The sequence below is a fragment of the Camelus ferus genome, chromosome 3, assembly GCF_009834535.1.
Source record: "Camelus ferus isolate YT-003-E chromosome 3, BCGSAC_Cfer_1.0, whole genome shotgun sequence".
NCBI classification, from domain to species: Eukaryota; Metazoa; Chordata; class Mammalia; order Artiodactyla; family Camelidae; genus Camelus; species Camelus ferus.
In genome coordinates this window covers 93,301,015-93,325,558 of record NC_045698.1, presented here as the reverse complement: position 1 = coordinate 93,325,558, position 24,544 = coordinate 93,301,015, and the positions used below count along the sequence as shown (strand labels likewise).

Below are 24,544 nucleotides of genomic sequence, written 5' to 3'. Positions count from 1 at the left end.
ATATTTATCTGCTTTTAATAGGCTATGACTTAGGCAGACCTTTTAGCATTCTTCTTACTGAGTTTTGTTGATGGATTACTATTATCTTCTACATAAGCACATATTTTTTAGCTAGTTGCGATTTTAAGGATCTGAGTATTCCCACGTCATAAAGTAGATAATGGACTCAATTTTACTTTGTCAATCAATTTTGTTTAAATTGTGGTAAAAAACACATAATGTGAAATCTATCCTCTTACCAATTTAAAAATATACAGTACAGTATTGTTAACTATATTCACATTGTTGTATAACAGATCTCTACAACTTTTTCTGTGAATCAATTTAAACATATACCTTTTGAAATAAACAAAAATGTAATATTATATTCAATTACTTTGGTTATTCTGGATTTTAACTCTACTTTTTCTATTTACAAGATTTTAGATAAATTACTTGGCCTCTCTGGGCCTCAGTCTCCTCATCTATACAATGAGGATAACAATAATACCTACCTTCTAGGGTTGTTGTTGGGATCAAGTAATAGGAAGAGGCTAGAAAGAGTGTTTTATGGCACACAGTAAGCATCAATAAAAGCTACCTATTAGTAGTACGCTTTGCCTTATTTTAGAGGAAAAATGAAAATTATAAATCAAATTGCTTTTATTCAAATTCTATCTTTAATATTTTGATTAGAGAAATGTATTCTAGTTATAATTATGATTATTTAATTACATATGAGTTAATTATATGCAACTTATTATCTAAAACTCTTCCTTCCATTATCTTTTTGTTTTGTGAATTTTGGGGGAGTTCTCTACTCAGTTCAAATACTCACAAGATAAAGAAAAAGAAAAGAGCTGTTCTGATAATGGATTATTGAAAGATTTGGGGGCTTGAATATTTGTGAAATTGTTTCATGCCATAGAGCACTGGATTAAGAATCAGACAATGTGAGGTAAAATTCTAGTTTGGCAAATCGCTAATCATGCTTCTAGCTCTGTAAAATGGAAATGCTTATCTATGAACTTTCTTTCCACCTTACCAGACTGATAAGATAATCAAAATAAGCTAATTTAATTCTTGCTAATTACAGCAGAAATAGACCAACTTCTGTTTTGGTTAGAATCATATGATATTTAACCTGTAATAATGCCTTACAAATATAAATTTCTTAGAAAAATAAATGGTCAAAACTCATTGTCAGAAATTCCTGAGGTCTAATCCCATCTTTTCAAGAACTCTTAGCTCTGAGTAATTAATTACATCTACATTTGTCAAATAAATTTAACATTTAGCTTATGGAGCCCTGTTAAGAGCTTATTTAACATTAGAATATTTGTAAATTTTCCAGGCTTGTTTACAAATTGATCCTGCTGAGAGGATATCATCTACTGATCTTTTGCATCATGAGTATTTTACTAGAGATGGATTTATTGAAAAGTAAGCATTTTGAATGAGTGTGGACTTTTTTAGTGTACTAAAAAGTTTTTGTATTAGGAAATTTTACTAGCATGAGAATTGCTACATAGGTTAATATTAAACAACATAAAAATTCAGTTTAACAAAAACTTACTGAGCTTCTGTATTTACTATGTAAACGGTAGAATTACAGGTGTCATGGTGAAAATTTTAATAATAAAAATAATTTCAATTAGCATTCATTACACAGTTACTATGTCCTACACAGTGTGCTAAGCTCTTTATACACATTCTCAATTGTCATCAGATGCCAGAGATAACATTAAATAAGTAATCAATACTTCTTAACTTTATTCCTATTTAGACATCTGACTCACAATAATCCAGTTTTTCCTCTCTAATAGCATCTCTGATCTATATATTATAATTAACATTCATTTCCCAGATGGTTTTTGTTTTTTCTCTGCTTTACTTATCCTTTATTGCAGTCCCTGTTGTCTTATTCTCCCCACCAAACTGGAAGTTCCTTGAAGACAAGGACCATGTCTCTTAAAGCCTTTCTGTGTCCCACATTGTATATAAAATATATAATGACATATGATTACCAGGAGGGAAGGGGGTGGAAAGGGATAAATTGGGAGTTCGAAATTTGCAAATATTAACTACTGTATATAAAATAGATAAACAACAAGTTTCTACTGTATAACACATGGAACTATATTCAATATTTTGTAGTAACCTATAATGAAAAAGAATATGAAAATGAATATATGTATGTATATGTATGACTGAAATATACTGTATACCAGAAATTGATACATTATAACTGACTGTACTTCAATTTAAAAAAAATATATATATAATAATGATAATGTAGATTAATAAGTCAGCCATGCTTCTTAAAAAAATACCATTTTCTATTTGGGCTTTGAAAGAAACAGAGAAAGTTTATCATTAATTTCAAAATCATTCAGTTTGCCTTTGGATGTGAGGTCAGAAACATGAATATCAATTAAAAATGTGATAGAGTTAAGATTAACCATAAAAAAGTCCAGGAACTGCCATTGAAGATAGACTGAAATAGAAAAAGGCAAAGAAAAGAGAATCTGAAAGTAGCTAGAACTTCATGCATTTTAGGAATTTTAATCTAAAACAAAAATGAGAAGAAGATATATTGAAAGTGCCATTGATGAAAAGTGTCAATTGTTGAATGAAAAAGGTGCTTCCTATCAGTTCTACCTAGACAAAGTTGATTTCTTTTGGGTATTTAGATATTAGAATTTTATTATTATAGGGTGAAAGTTCTTGAGTTTCAATTATAAAGTGCTCAGAAAATATTTGGGGAAGATCTTTTACTTTGATAAGAGGCCTCTTCCTTTCGTGGACCTTCTGCAGTACCAGGGGGTTTTGACAGAAGTGTGCCATTTTCCACTGTATAGCACAGGGAACTATATTCAATATCTTGTACTAACACTTCCAGAAGTATGCCACTAGTTATTTTCTTCATCTCCTCACACTACCTTTTACTAGAATTTTAGGGAAGAATTCATTCATGGAAGAATTCATTCAGTCCCAAACTGATAGGAATAGCTGCTTCGAGGAGGAGAACTGTGCAACTCAGGGAGAGGGGTGGGAAGGAGTCTTCACAGTATAGCCTTTTGAGTTTTGAGCCATGTGAATGGATTTTCTACTAAGAAATGGATAACTGGGGGGAAAAAGGGAAACTAAAACCAAAACAATTTCCCTTTAATACTGATGTATTCTGTTATATTTTATACTAAAAATCTTTCCCTAGAGTAAGATTTCAGAAACTAGGCCATCTTTTAAGTACTGTTGCTTTAAAGAACCACTTTAAAGGATAAAGTGGCCTGAGTTTTCCTTGAAAAGAATAATATATTTATCAAAATTAAAAATAATACTTTGAAGTGGAAGGAAGTTCTAGTGGGTTGAGGTATTTGTGGGAGCAGTCAGGTGGTGGGAGACGCCATATGGGAACCCAAGCTGTGGATTAAGCTTGATCAAAATGACAACCTCCCAAAAGCTTCTTCGTGGCAGAACCCATGGGGGAACAGCCAGAAAACCTTGCCAGTATTGGTGAAGTTCTGGGCAAAAAGCTGGAGGAAAGGATCTTTGACAAGGCCTATGTGGTCTTTGGCCAGTTCCTGTTACTAAAAAAAGATGAAGACCTTTTCCAGGTACAGCTGAAGGACACATGTGACACCAAAGCCAAGCAGTCCCGGGACTGTTTCAGGTGCCTTAAAGAGTGGTATGAAGCTTTCTTGTAATACTCTCTGAGGAGCCACCCTTCCCTAGCCCCAGCATTGAGTCTCCAGAGTTTGCAGCCAAATGAGGCCTCCTCCCCTGTCCTCTACAAAGGAAAAGATTACTGTTGTCATTGTCACCTCCAATGTACTCCAGCGTCTTTTGGGAATTCTCTCCCTTCATCATTTCTACTTTTTTGGAATTCTCATTCTTGCATGCATCTCCCTTCTCTCCCTGCCAGTTTTATGTCAGCAGTTACCAGATTTTCTGAGAGGATTCCTTGCCCCTTCCCTCATGACCATCCTTGCCTCTGGTCTGTTTTATGCCATTTAGCCCTTTTTGGCTGAACACTCACTGTCCTTGTAAATTATTTTAAGTCAGTAATGTCAGTGGCTTTAAAAAAAAAAAGAGCAATACTTTGAGTAAACTTTGCATCACAAAAGGGATCTAATTCATTTAAGTCTATTTTGTAAAAGTTTTATTAATAGTTGAATTACCATGGGAAAATTTTTGAAACATGTATCTTTACCAGGAAGCAATTTGTATTTGGTTAATATTGTGCCATCTCTTGGCATGCATTACTGATTATTTATGTTGTAGAGCTAATGTAAATCAATTAATTAAATGGTCCATTAAAGATAAAAAACTACATAAAGTATTTGATATTGCTTGTTTTATCAGATTCATACCAGAACTGAGAGCTAAAATACTACAAGAAGCAAAAGTTAATTCATTCATAAAGCCAAAAGAGAATTTTAAAGAAAATGGGTTTAAGAAAGATGAAAGAAAAATAATTTATACCGATACACTGTTAAGCACTTCAGTTTGGGGAAAGGTAAAAACTGGTTTTCTTTTTAGCCAATATTGCTGTATTATAGTTAGCACTCTAATAATATTAAAAACTGTTCTTCTGACTCAGATTTTGAATGTATCTATTCCAGGAAATGGAAAAAGAGAAAAAGCCCAAGGATATCAAAGTCAGAGTTATTAAAGTCAAAGGAGGAAAAGGAGCTATCTTAGAACCAAAAAAGACACAGTGTGAAGGTAGACACTGTCAACAGGATGCAGCTGAAATTGCTCATACCAGACTTGTAATCAGCGAACCCCCAAACCCTGTCAATCCCAGCACTAACTCTTTGGGCATAAAAGATGATCCACATGCTGGAGGTAGTATGATGATGCCACCCATTAATCTAACTAGCAGTAATTTGATGGCTTCAAATCCCAGTTCAAATCTCTCCCACTCCAATTCAAGGTGAGTTCTAACAGAAAAGAAATAGAAGGAAATAAGCCTAAAGTAATACAGTGTTCTTATATAATGGTATTTCAACACATCAAGTTCATAGCATCTGTATAAACTGAATTTGAAGGTATATTGAAATTATAATCACGTAATGGGCCATTACTAAGTGCTTCTTGTGAATGCTAATGAAGAAATTAACTTTTTTTGGCTATTTAGGTGTTTAGATTTTCACTAATGCCTTTTGGAAAAACCTTTTTTAACAAAAGACTCTCAGAAATAGTACTTCTCATTTGAAAAGAATAATGTAACATGACCTTAGTTTTGATAGTGATGTGCTTTCTTAAGCTTTATTTTTGTATCACAGCAAATTGTCTAAATGGAGAAAGGATAGTTGAGAACAGTTTTATAATCAAATAACTTTTCAAGGTCAAGTATTTTAGGAGAAAAAACAACATTTAGGACCAATTTTAGATTTAGCTACTAATACAGATTGAGAGACTGGTACCGTGAGCCTGGTTAATCAAGGGCAATGTGATGGATGGCAAGGGTCTGTCTAGCGAGGCATCAGGGGCCAGTTCTAAATTTAGGGAAACTACTGTAGCTCTAGATGGAGAAGGACACTAGGTTCAAAATCCTAAGCTGATCCTAGCAGACTGGTGAAGCTTAGTAGTCTGCAGAGGTGGGAAAGTGGACATGTCTGTGTTAGTCCAAAGGTACAACAGGCTACAGACAGCAAGTACTCAATCATTCTTGAAGTGACTTCCAAGCTATAGTTGTAATAATCAGAGTTATGAACTAACCTTGCTCAGAAAGCTCAGAAATTCAGAACCCAGTAGTTAAGAGATCCAGGTTCAGAACAGACAGAAGGGACCAAGTAGGCCAGTTTGAGTAACCCCACAACATGGTTGTCACCACTGATGTTAGCCATGAGTGAGTTATTCTCTGCTTTATTTTCACCTCTATTTAGAGCAATCGGTACTTAAGGACTGACAGTTGCATTTTGGCACTCATTGTTCAAACAGTAGACTACCATGGTACAACTTATCATTATTGAAGCTAAAATAGAAACACTTCTGGGGAGTTCTAATAATTTCTCATTTGTTTTCAAATAATAGGTTAACTGAAAGAGCAAATAAGAGACATACTTCACAGTTTATTGGACAAGTTATGTCTAATAGCAGGCATGAGGATACAGGTCCCACTCAAGTAAGGCAAGAAGCTTATCATTAAAATATGGCCTCTTCAGTGTTATCCCTCTACCTCTTATCCTCTTCTTTATCTTTGGGGCTCTAACACTTTTTAAAATGTGCTTTTAGTTTCCTTTTTTTTCCCTAAGATGAAAATAGGTCATAATTTTCTTAGTGCTTTCACGATTTTAGTTAATTTCATATAACTTGATTTGTGTATTTATTGTGTGACTTAGGGAAAAATATTTTCACCTTTAAAAGTCACAAGACTTTTTGTTTTTTCACGTCCAAAAAATGTTTTTAATATCTCACTTTATAGATAAAAAGCAGTTGTCACATATGTACGTCTTACTTTCCACTAGAAAAAATAATCAGTATAGTTTGTTTCCTTATTTTTCACATAGAAAAGTAGTTTAATTAAAAATTGCAACAGTGTTATTTATAATAATAAATCACTGAAAACAACAGAAATTCTTCCAAGAGCCAGTGACAAGTTAAGTATGTTAGAGTATATCCACACCATGGGGTAACTACAGATTACATTGTGGAAGAGTTCATTAACTTAGGAAAGTTTCTATCGTCTGTTGTCAAATGAGCAAAAACACATAACACAAAAGGTTTTTCCAGAATGCTGGGTTCACAAGTAATTGTTTTCCTTTGGATTTTTCCAGTGTCTAGAGCATATCATTTTGTAAATAGAAAAATAAGTTAATAAGATGAACTGAAACAATTTGTCCAAAGTCAGAGTGCAATGAATAGGATCAAAAATTAAAAGTTGAGACTGTAGTTCTTATGATCAAGACTATTATTCTCAGAATATCCAGTATGATTTAAAAAAAAGTTTACTTTATGAAATTTTTATTGGCATTTGACCTGTTTATATGTTTGATGGTATTCTCTTCTACTTCTTAATTACTAAAATAACCTTGCAAAGATAGTCATTTTTATGCCTGTCTTACACCATCCAAATGGCTAGCAATTCTAAGCTTGTCATTCAATAAGTAGTTACACAGCTTTCTTCAAATTAACTCTTGTTTATTTATTTGTTTAGAACCAGATGGAGAAGGGTGTGTTTAATGAGCGAACAGGTCAAAGTGACCAAATGGCAAATGGAAACAAAAGGAAGCTGAATTTTTCCAGATCTGACAGGAAAGAATTCCATTTCCCAGAATTGCCTTTCACAATACAGTCAAAGGAGATGAAAGGAATGGAAGGTACACATTTGTTGCATAGCTTTAGAAATCTCCAGACTTCATCTTTTGCAAGACCTTTTTTGGTAGTATAATTTACATGTTATAATGTGGTTTAGGTAGAAAGGAGTATATTGCTGTGCAAAATATTTTCAGCCGATGAGAATTTTTCCCCATACTCAAATAAGGTGTGAGACTTAAAGAAGGTAATTTTAAAGGAGGATTAAGAAAACTTTAAAAAGTAAAATTTTCATTAGTTTAATTTTGTTGAAGTGTTAGATCAGTATTTGAGGAAGTTGTTTTTGGTTCAGTATATGACTGGAGTAAATCACTTTCCTCTGTTTCTCCATGACTATTCGCCCATATAATAACAGGAATGATATATGTGCTTCAGGCATCCAAGGATTTACTAGATTAGGATTTATAACATATATTGAGCTCATAAATGAAACTCATTGTTTTTGCTGAGTGAATGTTATGTTTCTTTGAAGAACAGTGACACCTTGTGAAAAGTTAATATAATAGCAAGAAAATAGTACTTGGACAGCTCAAGAGGAATTATCTGATCCACTTGACAGTTATACTCAGAATTTTAAAAATAAATGTCTTCTTTTAATACCTGGCAGACTATTTGTAAAGTTATATAACAAATCATTTATGATTGGCACATTATACCATTACAACTCACGATTTGTTCAGTCCCTTTATAATAAACTGAGAAACTGACTTCAGTGGATATCAGGAATTTTCATTTGAATCTCTTGGAAAGGAAAGTAAAATTTCAAGGTAGGAATAACAAGTTCTCATTGTTGTTTATATTTCTGCAAAAGTTAAACATATAAAAGTGCTGAAGAGGGAATCAAAGAAAACAGATTCATCTAAAATACCAACTTTAATTAATGCAGATCAATATCAAGAAAAACAGGAGGTAAAACTTTTTTTGTTTAAAGCTTTCATTAAGTAATGCTGTTTAGAACGCTTGACTTAGTATATAAATTTAGCTATTACAATAGCAAGAAAATAGGTAAAAATTCAAAATTCTGTAATCTTTGAAGTTGAGAAATAGAACTGTATTTTCCTAGAATAACCAAATACTAAAGGTTTAAGTTATTTTGGGGGAGTAGTAAATACCCACTCTCATTTGAATGTTGAGTGACTGAATATACAGTACCCTAAGGAAGATAATATATGTTATGTGTACTACCTGGTGGTGGGTAAGCCATGCCAGAGGAAAGGGATAATGGTGTAAACATCGGGCTGTAGCAGCCACAAGAACATATATATTTGTCTTTAGCCCTTTTCTTCCTGCTTTTTCTCCAACTTATCCCACCCCCATCTCTGCTGTCTATCTAATTCCCTGTTTTCACAAAGATTTGCTCTTAGCTATCAGATAATCTTGAATTTTATTTGGGAATCTTGAAGAAGCAGATCAACATTCAAATGAATACTCTCTAAAATATTCTTTTAAGGGAAGGGGATTGTGCTGAGCAGCCCACTGAATTATATAGACAACCTTCTATCCTGCATACTTGTGAGGTCATCAACTTCGTTATCTGTTCCTTATTTTTTAAATAAAATTGACTACATTTTTATTCATGATAAAATTAGCATGTACTTATTAAGGAAATTTAAAGAAATTAGAAAAATAGAAACATTAATCTCAAACTATGTAAGAAGGCATTTTAATTAAGTCTATTCAATCTCTACAACATTCAGATGAAAGGGTTATCAGACATTGTTAGATATATTTTCACAGTGACATTAATGCCTTATTCTGGGCCTAGAACTTGTTAACAACTCCACAATCAACTTTGCAGAAAAGAAGTAGTTTCTAGGTAGAACAAGAAAGGCATTAATGGTCATCTTTTAGTTTGTTATAAAAAGTAATAAGGTAGCTTTAAACTTCTAAACTTGGGTGACTTATTGATCTCACAGTGTGTTAAACAGCACCAGGGTTGGCACATTTTTTGAATGATTGGGTGAGTTAGGGTTCTTGAATTTGGGAAGACTAGTAATGTGCTACATGTGTTTATCCTACTGTCCTATGAGAACCCCCAAAACTAAAGTTACATTTCAATGCAGGAAGAAAGGAACTCTTAAGATAGTTCTGTCACTTAAAAAAATACATAAGTAAATAGGAGGGAAAATCCCTTCTTGCTCATATGGTGTAGAATGCCTGAAAAGATAATCTTTTTAAGAGTAACCTTGAAACAGTTGTAGTTATTAGAAATATCCAAAAGTCATCAATGATGATTGTAGTTTATTTGTACTAATCATTTAAATGCAGTTCTGACAAATGACTGAAATTGCATGTAGGGCTGGTCCAAATGCTTTTAATAAGTTAATGTCAGAATTAAGAAAATTTCCTAAATTTTGAGTTGGTAGTTTGTTATTTTAGAGCATGAGAGAATTTGACATGTTTTTAAAAACATGAAATAGGGAATACCAGCTTTGTTCTGTTCTTGGCTCTGCCATTCATTTGCTTTCGAATTACCGAATTGCATCCAGGCACTTCCCGTTATACATTAAACTCTTTCAGGCATCTTAAATGTATACTGAAATAGTATATACATGTATTGAATAGACTCTGACCTAGAGAGAAACCCTAATTACTGCTAATGAGTGAGTTAGGCAAGAGAGAAAGAATCCATACAAAAGCCACCTTCAATTTTATCTCACGATGATAATAAGGAATACTTTGCTAGAGGGTCTCCCTGTACCTATAAAATAACACCCAGGCACAAAATACAAATACTTATCTTTGGCTCTATTTCCTTAGCCAAAGACTCACCATGTCCTCAATTAAGTTCCTGTTTCTATTTACTTTTTAGAATACAGGAAATGCACAAACTGAAAGGAAGAAGAACCTGCCAGATGTAGAGTAGAAAATGCAGCAGCTGAAAATTCAGGGAATCCCAGAATCACTGTATGGTTAAAAAAAAATCCTTTTTATTAATATGACATACACAAAAGTGCTGACTAGAGAATTCTACAGATATATTGTAAATCCTGTGTAGTTATGTGTATACTCACCTCAGTTTGTTTTTAAATTTCTTAATCTTTAGATTATTCATGTTTTCTTAATTTGAACATTAATTTATAAAAACTGCCTAACTAGTGCATCCTAATAAAACTACAGCTTACATTAAGTCATATAATTTTATCTGATGACCTGTTATCTCAGTCATGTTTGATTAGTGGTCATTCTAAGCTTTGGTTCAAAACTTTATAGATAGAAAAGCTTCCAGATGTGTAATAAAGTGAGATTCCAATATCTGGGAGCACCAAACATTTCTGAGCAAACAAATACACTTGATAAGCATGAAACAGGGGTTTTGTTCCACACTGGACATTCCGGAGCAGCATTTAAACATGTCATGAAGGTTGTTTAAAAGAATGGAACTCTTTTGGCTTGGCAAGCATGTTTATCCTTTAGTAGTTTGCTTAGAATATATTGTTACGTATAATTTAACATTAATACAGTCAAGGTTTTGGCAACATGTATTTACATTCTTATCCTTGGTTCTTATTGGCTTGGTTTCTAATTTTAGGGTGGAGATGGCCATTGTAAGGGGAAGAATTTGAAGAGGAACAGATTTTTTTTCTGGTAGGGTCTTTTCTTTTAAATCTTAAAAATACAAATTGGCAAGTCTTCCCTTTAATTTTACATGCAGTGGAAATGTAACGTGAGCTGTTAAGACAGCAATTCCTCTGCATTAGCATCGTCCAACTTTGTTTTGTTAGTAAACCACTGTTTTTTTCTTTCTTTCTTTCTTCTAAGAATTCTGTTGATGTGATGCTTTGATTTGGATTTATAAAGTCGTCTCCTTTCTGCCTGCTTCTTTACTTGCCATGATTACTGAGTAGGTGATACATCCTGTCATATGACCCACACTGTATATATACTGATTTCTGCCCTCTGCTAGTCACATAATGTAAGTGTCAGTTATTTCCTAAAATGCTCAGGCTTCCTGAAGTGAATTCTTAATGAAATATCTGACCATTAAAAAAATATATTCATTACCATTACATTATTATAAATATGTTCTGTTAATCGGCTATAAAAGCATTTATAATATTTATAAAGTATCTGAAAATTATATGGTATTTAACTGTTACATTTTTGTATACTTTTAAACAACTATCAGCACGCTTCCGGTTTCCTAGTTCCAGCTGATAGTGCCTTTTATGTGGTACAGACTTTTTCTATTTAAGTACAATCCAGAAGAGGTATACAACTAAAATTCTTGATTGTTGTATTTTTTAAAAAACAATAAAGTGAGGTTATCTGGTATTTTACCAGGAGTCTGCCTGATTTCCTATTTACTAAATAGACATGAAAAACAAAGGAAAACATAATTTCTTTATTACAATATTGTGATTTCTTTTCAATTCATTAAACGGTTGATAAGAATAAACAGCTGAGATTATTATATATAATATACCTTTCTAACAGACTCCCTGTTAGCTTTAGTAACTAATCTCCTCCAGGGAGATTAAGAGTTGTCCCTGTGGTAGGTTTACTAAATAGAAGTTTGCCCATTGCCTGTTGCATTTATATATTTGTTAATCCTTATATCAAAATATTGTGCTTTTTTTCCAATTTCTACAAAAATGCGTGCTGAGATTTTGATTGGGATAGTGTTAAATCTATACATCAATTTGACTTAAAATGGATATCTTAGAAATATTGAATCTTCCAATCTACAAGCATGGTGTAAACTCTCCATTTATTTAGATCTTCAAATTTTTTCCTGTAATATTTTGGAGTAGTCTTATACATAATTCATTAAATTTATTCATATGTTTTTTGTTTTTTATGCTATTATGAATGGTATTTTTAATATCACCTTTTGGTTGATTGTTGCTAGTATTACAGAGATACAATTTGTTTTTCTATATTGATCTTGTATTCTGAGACCTTGCTAAATTAAATTCACTTATTCTCATAGGTTTCCTTCATTCCTTTGTTCCTTCCTTCTTATTCAGTTATAGCATCTGCAGATAAGGATAGTTTTACTTTTTCCTTTCTAGTGTTTATGCCCTTTATTCCTTTTTCTTTCCTTATGGTACTGACTGTGATGTGTGATAATGCTGACCAGGAGTAGTGGGAGTGGACATTTTTGCCTTTTTACCTGTACCAGACAGAAAACATACAGCCTTTTCTTATTAAGTGTGATGTTAATTGTAGGTTTTATGTAGATGATTTTTATTAGCTTGAGGAAGTTTCCTTTTTTTTCTGTTTGCTGAGTTGTCCTTACCATGTGTTAAATTTTGCTAAATGCTTTTCCTGTATCTACTGAGATGTTCTTATGATTTTCCTCCTTTATTCCTTTAATATGAATTACATTAATTAATATTTTCATGAAATCAGCCCTACATTCCTAGGATTAAATGCCACTTGATCTTTTTTATGTATTGTATTGTATTGTATTAGTTAGTATTTTATTAAGAATTTTGGCATTTACATTAATGAGAGATTTTAATCCCCTTGTTTTTCTCGTATTGTCTTTGTCTGCTTTTGGTATCAGCATTATGGTGCTTCCTAAAATGAGTCATTAAGTCTTCACTTCTCTTCTGTTTTCTGAAAGAATTTGTGTTGAGTTGACTTTATTTTCTCCTTAAATATTTGCTAGAAATCACCAGTGAAGACAACAGGAGTTTTCAATTGTGGAAAGATTTTAAGATGCAAATTCAATTTCCTTAAACTTATTTAATAAATATGGAGATACCCAGATTTGCTATTTCTCCTGTTTTGGTAATTTGCATCTTTCAACGAATTTATCTATTCCATCAAAGTTGCTGGTTTTTATTGGCGTAACATTGCTTATCATGTTCCCTTGTTAATCATTTAAAAGTTTATAAGATCTATGGTGATATCCCCTTTATCATTTCTTGTATTGGTGATTTGTATTTCCTTTTTCTTGGTAAGTCTAGCTAGAGGTTTATCAATTTTATTAGTTTCTTTGCAGAACTAACTTTTGGATTTATTGATAATTTTTATTGTTTTCTTCCCCTATTTTATTGATTTATGTTCTTTTCTTTACCATTTCATTCCTCTGTTTATTTTGGATTTAATTTGCTGTCTGTGACATTGTTTGTCCCCTGTTCATCTTTGTCCTCTGTTCTTGACACAGAGCTCCCAAAACCTTAATAATTTCCTGAGTGATAGGAATGAGAGGAGCATCTTTTGTTATTCATAATTAATCCCTTTCAACTATACCTGAGTTTATGCTAATGAGGTATTAAGTGTCATATCTTTACTCATTTTCAGTCTACTAGTTTTATCAATTGATGAGGGAGGAATATTAAAATCTTCAACTGTAATTAAAGATTTGTTTGTTTCTCCTTTCAGTTCTATTAGTAGTTGCTTTATGCATTTTGAAGCTTTGTTATTAGGTGAATATATATTTAGGGCTATTATATTTCTGATGAAACAGACCTTTCCTGCTATCTAGTGTCTGAAAATGGATGTTTTGTATGTTTTTTTTTTTCAGTCTTATTATTGTTTAAGGTAAGACCATACCTATTACTCCATCATGGCTGGAACTAGAAGTTCAGTTAAAGAGCTCTGGAAGTGGAGATCTAGTCACTATTGTGAATAAGGAAGAACTTTTAGAGTCATTAATAAAAGTTCTAGCTCTGTCTTATATAACATGTCCCTGGTTGATTTTTTGCTGTCTTAGTTCAAGACTATCCCTAAGGATATGGATGGATATGTGGACAGGAATTTATAGGAATTACAGGAATTGCCATACTTTCTGTTGTTGTTCTTGTTCTGGTTAGTATAATGATCATTTTTTCCTGTGAACTCTTTGCCAATAGCATGAAAGTTTGAAATGTGAAAGTATGAAGTTTGCCAATGAAATGTAGTTGGATATAATTGGATAGGATGAATAGTTTACTGGCTGATAATGGTTGTCAAAAGGAATTAGTCAGGAAAATGTATTTGAGTTGTATTTCTGGTCTGTTTTCATTTTCCAAATATGACTCTAACTTATAAATACTTGTTACAGAACACTTTTTTAAGCAAATGGTTGACATAGTGAGTTGCTGATATCAAAACTGAAAATGCTCCATGGTGGCTAGAACATGATGACATTAGGTTGGAGCTCAGAGGATTTTTAACATAAGATACGGTCCTGATTCCTGTGTTTAAATTGTTTCTATTCCATTCCTGTATTCCTTTCATCAACTCTGACCAAGGAGTGGGATTTCTAGAGCCTGAGTAACAATAGTTTGCAGTGTAGTTTCAGTGCCTACTAAGGCCACAAATGTGGTAGTCTGCTGATGCAGAGGCAACATTTTCATTAAATTCAAGAGTAAGAAAGTCATTATCTTTTAAACACATAATTCTATACACAGAAACAAGCTATACCAGTACACAGGAATGCCAAGAAGACATTAGCTAAATATAGAATTATACAGCTGCCCAAAGTGTAAATTAAAGGGCCCTAAATGGAAATTGGGTCAGGTTACAAAAACTAGCAGGATTGTACAGGGAAACTGTCAAGAAATCTTAGGTGATGTGGGAGCCCTAAGTTATAAGATGATACAACAGGAAAGCATTCTTTTCATTTTAATAAAAGGCAAAAGGATATAAACAAATAAAATATCCTACTATCCTGCTAACCTCCTATCTGCCTACCTTCTCTTCCCACAGAGGTAGAGAAAACTGATACTGATGACTCTATAAAGGCAGATAATTATAATAGTTTTTTTTTCTTTTTTGGAAAAGTAACCCTGAGGTCATATAACCATAAGTATGCACTTATGATGGATGAGATAGAAGCCAAACTAAAAGAGGAAAGCTGTGGTCTATTCACACTTGTCTAATATATTGTCACACCCTCTAGGATTGCTAAGAAATAGTTACAATTGATTAGTTATAAGTTGTTATTTGGGAAACTTCTCAGAGAGCAGACAAACATAGCACACTTCTTTCAAATGTCATTTGCAAAAGAACAGATTTATTCACCTTAAGGTTGGATACCTAGAAAGAATCACCAGACAGTTAACTTACAGTCATCTGGAGGAACAGTACATAATAATCATTATGAATTTATTTTATCTGGCTAGTTGCTCTTAATAATAGCTTAATGGGCCCTGTAACAAAGGGAAAGCAGGTTTTTGTAGTTCAAGTAATCAACAAGCATTTGGGCTCTGTTCTTTTCTGTCTACACTCCCTCGGTGAGCTCATCTAGATGCGTGGCCTTAAATACCATTTATTTTCTTATTATTCTCAATTCTCTCTCTCTGACCTGGACTTAACTGCTTAACTCCAGATGCAGATTTCCAATTGCCCATTCAAAATCTCCACCAAAACGTATAATAGGTATCTCAAACTTAGCAGTTCCAAAATTAAGGTCCTAATCTCCTCCGCACTTCCTCCTACTCCTCCATGTTTCCCCATCTTAGTTAAGGACAACTTCATTTCTTCTGTTTGCTCAGGAGAAAAGTATTAGAGTAATCCTTGACCTCTCTCTTCCTCTCTACATCTCTAACCTACATCCTTTCAGCTCTACCTTCAAAGTATGTTCAGGATTTGACACTTTTTACCCCTCTGTTGCTCTTCACAACATTTCTTGCCTGAATTTTGTAGTGGTCGTCTGTTAACTGATCTCTCTGCTTTAACCCTTGTTTAACCTTCAGTTTCTTATCAATTCACTGCCTAGGTGTTCTTAAAATATAAAACAGATGATGTTACTGCTCTATATAAAACCCCAAATGCTTCTTACTTCACTCAGAGTAAAAGCCACAGGCATTACAATAACATACACGACCCTACGCAGTATACCTCTACCCTCTCTTTGACCCTATTTGCTGCTTCTCCCCCTATTACTCATTCTGTTCCAGGCCCACTGGCCTCCTTGTTGTTCCAAGCTATGCTTCTGCCTCAGAACCTTTGTTTTTTTCTGTTTCCTCTGCTGAGTAATAATATCTTTCCTCAGGTGACTGCATGATGCCCTCCTTTACCTCCTTCTTGTTCAATACAACCTTCTTACTGGTTTTTACTCACATATGAAGCTTTCTCTACTACATTACTGAAGATGGAAATTTTCCCTATTCCTATTCCCCTTTCCTATTTTACTTCTTTATACAACATTTCCCTCTGACAACCTATATAATTTACTTATTTTGTGTACTAATGGTCTCCCTCCAACAAAATATGAACTACATGAGGACAAGGATTTAGTGTTTTGTTCATTGCTATATTCCCCAGCATAGAATAGTGCCTAGCATATAATGACACCCAATAACACTTGCTTTCTGAATGAATGAATTTATTAAACACCCTACATAGAATTCAGTTGAAAAAAAGGAGAAGAAGAAAATACAGAATAGTTTTATTGGTGTGGTAGAATGTGCTCTCTATGGCATGCTAATATTCATTGTTCAAGTGGCTGAACAAGGAATGAATAGCAGTCATTCAGCATGGAGTTTAAAGGTGAAGGAGATCAAGTGAACTTACAGTTTGTTAGTATTTTAATTAAGGAACTGAAAATTGATTACATTTAGAAAACTGAAGGGTGCATGTTAGGAATAGAATTCAGAGGAATCTCAGGTAAGTTAGAAAATTTTTCTCTCAAAATTTAGAAAGAGACAAGGAAATTCAGTCTCCTTCGAGCAAGGAAATGCTCTGCAAAGTAAGTTACAGTATATGGGTCAAATTTTTAGGTTCTCCACCTGAAGTCACCACATTTCTGTTTCTTTAGCTACTGTGTGTCAGGAGAACAGGCAAGTCCTAAATTAGTATATCTAGTACTTGCCCTAGAGTGAGAAATTGTGTAATTACTGTCTCAGTGTTATGCAGATCTCTCCATGAAGTCTCTTGGCTTAGAAAAAGTGAAATGATTTCTTTGCTTAATTGAATTGTATTGAAAGAATAAACAATCTGTGCAATGTATAACTCAAAGAGGTAAATAAAATGAACTTTGCTTCATATTGACTTTCAAACTAACTTTAGGTAAATGTTCTCACTCTTCACAATTAGCTTTCATTCAATGGATAGCAGGATATAGATTGCAGGTATCCAGTGGCTATTATGTAGTCTGTAAGTCCCTCTTGCCAGAGTAAAGATGATTCCTAAATTCTCTTTGAAGTCAGATAGTCCTAACCTCCTCCAGAGGGAGCTCAGTATCCAGCATTTTCAGGACATGGAGCCAGTCTCTGCCCTGGTCTAACAAACAGGACAAGCCGTTTATTTCCCTGTAAAACTGAACTGGTGTATGAAGATGGGGTACTAACACAGCATTGTTTTTGCTTTAAATCATTGGTTTTTGCTGCCTTAGATGAGAGATGTAATAAAGATCCGTGGTAGGACTTGCGTTTCCTCAGATGAAAGACTCCAGAGTCTTAGGAATTTCAAACCAAGCCCGAGATTATTTATATACATTTCAAGCAGCATCTCCTGGGCGTCTCTGAGTAATTTCTTTGTGGCTACTAATTATCACATTGAACAGTACTATTACAATGTTTAAAGCATCTGATGCCTCATGAAAAACCTTAAAAAACAGACTTCTTATGGAATAATCTGCCATCAGTACTCTTTTTTGGATTTTTGTCTGATAGATTTGAGTTTGGAAATTTAGTTCCTTTAGTTGCTATCCTTCAAACAGAATATCTAGTGGTATCAGACTATTTTTTGAAACTATACCTGTGAACTCCTGGGGCTTCTTTCTTTTTAAAAGTATTTGTTGAATAAACATTCAATTTTTATTAAAAGCCATATAGTATAATAGAGTCCAGATTGTTAACAGATTGCCTGAACTAGAATCATGGTTTTTACCACTTTTTTACTGAGGAGTATGTATGTGGTGCTTTGTTGCCTCTGTTTTACCAGTTGGAAAATTTGGACAAGAATAGCTTATCTCTTAGAGATACTGTGAGGACTTACTGAGATAAGATTTAATACACACAGGGCATAGTAAATTTGTACTGGTGAAATTTAGTTGTCCACATGGCCTGTGGAGTCTCCTTCAAAGATGCAGAATTATGACCTTTAATTTTAGTTAAATTTTAGGTCTAGAGGTACCCTTTACCCTTGTTGTATACTGTCTGTGAAATTCTGAGGGAACCTGTGCCATGCTCTTCATTTGTTTAGATATGAAGACAGCATGGGTGACAGATACATCACATATCTGCTCTGCATGTATAAAATGTTCCATTAATACAAGAATAAACATGGCATTTAGAGTTTCAGAAAAGAAAACTGTTTAATATGTCTCCTTTTGAAGTTTGAAGAAAATTAATCTCTGCAGACTCAGTAGCACTTTTTAGAGTTGTGTCACGTCAAAAGGGAGATACTAATATTGAAGTTATGTTCTATTCTGGAAAAACTAAGTCTAGACCAGCAGTTTCTATTTTTTTATCTTTTGAAGCTACATTGAAATTTTCTCAGGAGTCTTTGTGCATTAGTGGAGCACCTAAGGTGATGGCTGTGTTAGGGTGCTGAGAAGATGACTTACTGATTAATGTAGGGAGATGCAGGTTTTACGGAGCCTGAAGCTTTTCAATTTGAGAGCCCTTTTTTGGGAAAAAGAATACAAAATTACAACTGCAAAATTGCTAATCTGTTTTCATGGCCTTGGAAGGAGCCTGTACAAGGGAGGGGGCTACACTGGCTTCTTGGCAAATGTACCTCTGCTGATGGAATTGTCATTACTTGATTCTCTGTGGCCACTGGAAGTCATGCAGAGAAGTGGATTACCGCAGCAGCAGTGGCAGTTGAATTGGCAATCAATGAGGTCAAGCTTTGAAATCTATTTGGTATATATTCATGTGATGATTAAGAGAGCTGGCTCCAATCCTTAGGCCAAGTGGAGTTGTTATAAGTGGAAGGGCTTACAACTGTAGCTCAGTGGGTTGCTGCTGTGTGGCACTCATTTCCTTTCATTTGGAAGAAGGAACATAGAATACCGTCACAGTGATAGGAAGCACCCTGATGCATTTAAGAACTTGAAGGATAAATTTTGAAAAAAAAAAAAAAACTTGAAGAATAAAATTAAAATTTAATCTATTAAATATTGTCTGGTGTCTGTTTTCACCACAGTAAGAAAACTTTACTTTTGTTGGGCACCAGTTACCTCCTAATTGTCAAATTCAGTGGCTTTCTTTAAGTCTTCATTTTCCTGATTTTCTGTCACATTTGACACTATGAATCGTCTTTTCCTTCTGGAAACACTCTCATCTTTTTGTTGCATCTTTGTTTTCTTCTCATCTCCAAACAATTTTTTGCTCTACTGATAATTTATCTTTACACCTATTTCCCCATCAGCATTCTCTGAGGTTTAGTTTTTAAGCCCTCCACTCTTCCCTGCTTCCTTGAGAGAAGTGTGCGGCTCTTTTAGCTTGACTACCACCCCTGGGGTATTTGAGGGTATTACTGCAAGGTTTGTAGTTCTGACACTGACACTAATCTGCTAATATTTCCACTTTATCATTTTGTTGTTTCTTCAAACTTATATCTAAACTGGATTAATTTTTCCCCAAACCATCTTTCTCTTCCCTCCTAGATTTTCTTATTTCTAAAAGTGGTATCATGGTTCTCCCTGGCCTGAAACTTGGCATCAACTTCATTTTTTTGTTTCAAAATATCTGATAGCCTTCCAGGCATTAGGTCTACTTGACTCATTCTTTCTAGCACACTTTGATCCTATCACATTGTATTAATTTTTCATTCTTAAGTTATATAGCCTCTCTAGGACTCTTCCCATGCCAGGTGATCTATTTTTCCTCTTGACTATCATTTTTATTGTTTATCCTATGTATACTATATATAAACAAATATTATATGTTACACATCCTGCTTTGTGATGCTAGCTGCCTCTTAATTTATATCTTTGTACCTTTATACCCTACCCCTAGTACCTTCATATAATTAGGTACCTTGATATATATGGAACAAATAACTTAAATTCCAAGTGGCCTTGGTAGTTTAGAGGCTTGCTGAAGAATCAGTGAATGATATTAAAAATGATCAGTAAGAATCTGAGGCATAGATGTCACTGAGCAAGCTGTCAAAAGAAATCTTGGTTTAGCAGTTAGTAGTGTCATACTGCCGTTCTGCTTTAAAACTTTAGAGCACTGAAAATTCTGTTTGCCTTTGGGGAGATATAGTTGAAGTCTTCCTGAAGTTTCAGCCTTCTTAGATCAAAAGCAATTCTACTTTTTCACTTTTGGTGATATTTGTACTAGATATCTGACAATACATGTGCTGGATATCCTGAACAGTTCCAATTGTAAAATCTCTCATCAGTGGCCAAAAGGTACTATTGGTTTAGAGCCTGGGTTTTAGCAGGTAACTCAGATGAAAGCAGATAAAGTCTAGGATGTAAGCAAAGTGGGAAGTTGTATTGGAAATTGCACATAAAGCTGAGTCCTTAAAAATTATAACCCTGAGTAAAGAGTGAATTAGGCAAAATCTACTCCTCAAAGAGAGATTGTAGAGAAATTTGTCTGTCTTGTCCTTGGCTCTAGATGGAAAAAAACACAAACTAACAACCTTTCTCCTGAGAATTCACATCCATCCTTCATACAGGTTTGGTGTCAGAATTCACTCTACACATGCGATCCCCCAAAACCCAAGATTAGAATGTGGTTTAAAGTGCTACTGTATTAATAATAAAACCAGTTGCCTAGCAGAAGCAAACACAAACACTCTCTGGAGGAATGCACTTTAAATGAGGGTCTTAAAGAATTCCCACAGATACATTTACTGTGAATATGGGCTCACTGTTAAAAATCACAAGCAAAGAATAAGCCAACATGAATGAGAGTTTACAGAAATAGCAAACAGACTCAAACCTGCTAAGACTTAATAATTAAACTTGTCAGATACGTAATATACTGAAGCTTATTTACCATACGTAAAGAAATAAAGAGAGTATTGACTGTATGATTCAAAACAAAAAACTATCAAAAATAACTGGGTAGGTTTGGAAAAAGAGCATAATAGAATACCCATGTAGAAATAAAAGCATAATAATTGAAATTAGGATCTTAGTGGATTGATCAAATAGTAATTATATAGAGCTGAAGGGAGAATTAGTGAATGGAAAAATATATCTAAAGAAATTACCCAGAGTACATCCTAGGGAGACAAAAAGGTGGAAAAAATAAAATCGAAGTTAAGAGATGTATGTGAAGTATGAGAAAGTCTAACATATGGCTAATTAGATTTCTAAAAGGAAGAAATAGAAGGAATGAGAGTGGGAAATAGTCAAAGAAATAATAGCTGATAATTTTCCAGAATTGATTAAAAAAAAACAAACCCAAGAATCCTCAGATGCAGGAATCCCAGTGAATCATAAGACTAAAATGAAACCCACTCTCAGATACATCATCATGAAAGCATAGAACACCAAGAAGTGAAAAAATTAAAAGCAGTCAGAGTAGATGGATCACTATAAATGAATGTCAGGTACAGTGACAACTGACTTCTCAACAGCACAATGGAAGTCATAAGACAGCTGGAATAATATCTTCAAAGGATGAGGAGAAAATAGCTGTAAACTTGGAATACTGAGGCAGATTAATTAATAGTCATCTCCAAATATCTGTTTTCTGCTTCTTTTGTAATGAAATCCTTAATTTTTAACTGAGCACGTGAATACCTGGAATAAAAACTACTTTTCCCAGCTTTCTTTACAGTTAGGATTATCAGAGAAGTAGTGAAAGTAGTAATTTGTATTAAATTGTAACAAGTCAAAGGTTTTGCTTTATTGCTGTCAATTTCTAAGCTTTCTACAATTTCTGCATCACAGAACAGGGAGGAAGTGATTCAAGGAGAGGCTGCCACTTTTGGTGAGTTGATGAGGTAGAAATATAAGCTTGGGGAGGTCAAGGTGGCTAGAGTTTGCAAGGCTCAAATACCAGAGAAGAGAGAACTATGTAGAGAAGGAACTTAGAAATCTGCATGGGTTCCCCTCCAGTCTTTGGCTGAGTACTAATCTGCATGTGCTGCTTTCATACAATATCTAAAGTGAAATGAAAATTCACTGAAATGAGTCCAAAGCAAATTAGATACTGTAGAAGAAAATATCAGAAGCTTTAAGACATGGCAATAGAAACCATCCAAAATGAAGCACAGAGGAAGATTGAAATAAAATGAAACAAAACTGAAATAAAAACAAAATGACTCTGGGATAGTATTAATCAGCCTAACATACATGTAATTGTATTCCTAGAAATAGAGAGGAAAGGGCAGAAAAAATATTTGAAGAAAGAATGGTTGATATGTTTTCAAATGCATTGAGGAGTATAAATCCTCAGGTCCAGGAAGGTCAGTAAACCCCCAAGCAGGTGAACTAGCAAGTCACAACTGGGAACTGATATATCTGAAATATATAGTAAATTCCTAAAAGAAAACAACAAGAAAAAACCAACATATCCCCCAAAGTGAGCAAAGGACAGAATGAGATATTTCATAAAAGCAGGAAGATGAATGGCCAGTAACATAAGAGCTTCATTACTAAGCAGAGAAATGTAAATTAATACCACAGATGCCGGTTCTCAGTCTCACCAATTTGGCAAAAACTAATTGTCAACACCAAGTGTTTGTGAAGATACGGAGTAATAGGGTCTCTTATTCACTGCTGGTGGGAGTGAACATTGGGACAGTCACTTTAGAAAATCTGACATTATCTAGTAAAGTTGTAGACGGGCACACTCTATACCCCACTGTTCCTGTTTACCCTAGAGAAAGTCTTGCACATGGACTTCAGGAGATAAGTATAAGGATGTTCTAGCAGTGTTGTTTGTTAAAGCAAAAATTGGAAACAAGCCAAAAGTCCTTCAACAACAGACTGGATAAATAGAGAGATAATTAATACACACAGAGTGAAAGTGAATGACCTACAATTTTATGCATCAACATTAATAAAATCTCACCAACATCTTTCATCAAAAAAGCAAATCACACTATGATTCCACGTGTATAAGTTAAAAACCAGGGAGGACGGTAATAACTCAGTGGTAGAGCACATATTTAGCATGCACAAGGTCCTGGGTTCTATCCCCAGTACCTTCATAATAAAATAAAACAAAATAAAATAAATAAAATAAGAAACATGCAAAACTGTATCTCAAAATACACAATATATGATTAGATTATAAAGAAAGGCAGGAATAACAAACACAAAATTCAGGATAGCAGTTCTGTCTGCTAGGAATGTGATCAGAGAGAGTACCTGGAGCCTCAGTGGTCCTAGTAATGTTAGGTTTCTTGAGTCACTTGGATTCAAGGGAGTTTGTTTTATTATTATTCTTTAAATATGCTAATTATTTTGTCAGAATTATTTTCAGTATAAAAATATTTTAACAAAAAAAGAAATTCTTATAAATTAAGAGTGGGGTGGAGATGGATATTAAAGTCAGCACAAGAAGAGCAGGACTCCTGTAGAACATCCCTATGGATGATTATTCACTTTGTTTTATTTTTTATTTTTAATTTGTATGTGTATTTTTATTGTGAAACATTTTAGAAATATAAAAATGTATAGAGAATAATATAATAATCACTTATGCATCCATGACCTCATGTAAAACTTTACAAAAATAGTTGAAACCACTTGTGTAACCCTCCCCAATTACATTCCCTTTCCTGCATCGCCAGTAATCACAGTTATGAAATTTGTATCTGGCATGTCCAGATACAAATGCCTAATTTTATGTATGTACCCTTAAAACTTTGTATCATGTAGTTTGTATTGTATTGTTTAGCATGTTTGGCATTTTACATAAATGGTATCACTCAGTACATGTCCTCCTGCAACTTATTTTTCCCCAGCTTCTTTTTTTTTTTAATGTTTGTCCATGTTGATATGCAGGATTCTTTACATCCAGTTTAAATTTATGTTTCCAATGCTTCAAAATTTAAAGAAACCTTTTGTTACAGGAAATTTCAAATATATACAAGAGTAGATATGCATGATACATGATCCCCCATGTACTCATCACCCAGATTTAACAATTACTAACATATGGAGAATTTTGTTTCATCTATTCCCCCACTCATTTCCCCACTTCTTGTATTATTTTGGAGCAAATCCTAGACATCAACATAATTCTTCCCTAAATATTTCAAAATGTATATCTAAAAGCTAAGTCTTAGTGGGGAGGGTATAATTCAGTGGTAGAGTGTGTGCTTAACATGCACAAGGTCCTGGGTTAAATTCCCACTACCTCCATTAAAAATAAATAAATAAGTAAACCTAATTACTCCCTCCCCCGTGAAAGTTAGCAAAATAAATAAGTAAATA

The 24,544-nt window shown here is 33.8% G+C and overlaps 1 protein-coding gene and 1 pseudogene across 19 annotated transcripts in view; both read left to right on the top strand.

Moving 5' to 3' along the window:
• The window catches only part of CDKL3 (cyclin dependent kinase like 3), an 85,355-nt gene that overhangs the window by 27,957 nt on the left and 32,854 nt on the right, over positions 1-24,544 (top strand). For 10 of the 19 annotated variants that reach the window (XM_032476752.1, XM_032476767.1, XM_032476756.1 and 7 more), the window contains 7 exons: positions 1,334-1,422; positions 4,345-4,498; positions 4,605-4,918; positions 6,022-6,112; positions 7,145-7,307; positions 8,114-8,211; positions 10,835-10,890. In XM_032476752.1, coding sequence (XP_032332643.1) covers positions 1,334-1,422; positions 4,345-4,498; positions 4,605-4,918; positions 6,022-6,112; positions 7,145-7,307; positions 8,114-8,211; positions 10,835-10,890 — 965 coding nt within the window. Of the gene's footprint in view, positions 1-1,333; positions 1,423-4,344; positions 4,499-4,604; positions 4,919-6,021; positions 6,118-7,144; positions 7,316-8,113; positions 8,212-10,114; positions 10,184-10,834; positions 13,757-13,780; positions 24,312-24,544 lie in introns of those variants that run through there. The other 9 variants (XM_032476753.1, XM_032476754.1, XM_032476758.1 and 6 more) reach the window with 9 other exon arrangements.
• Positions 2,214-4,326, top strand: LOC116662708 (annotated as a pseudogene).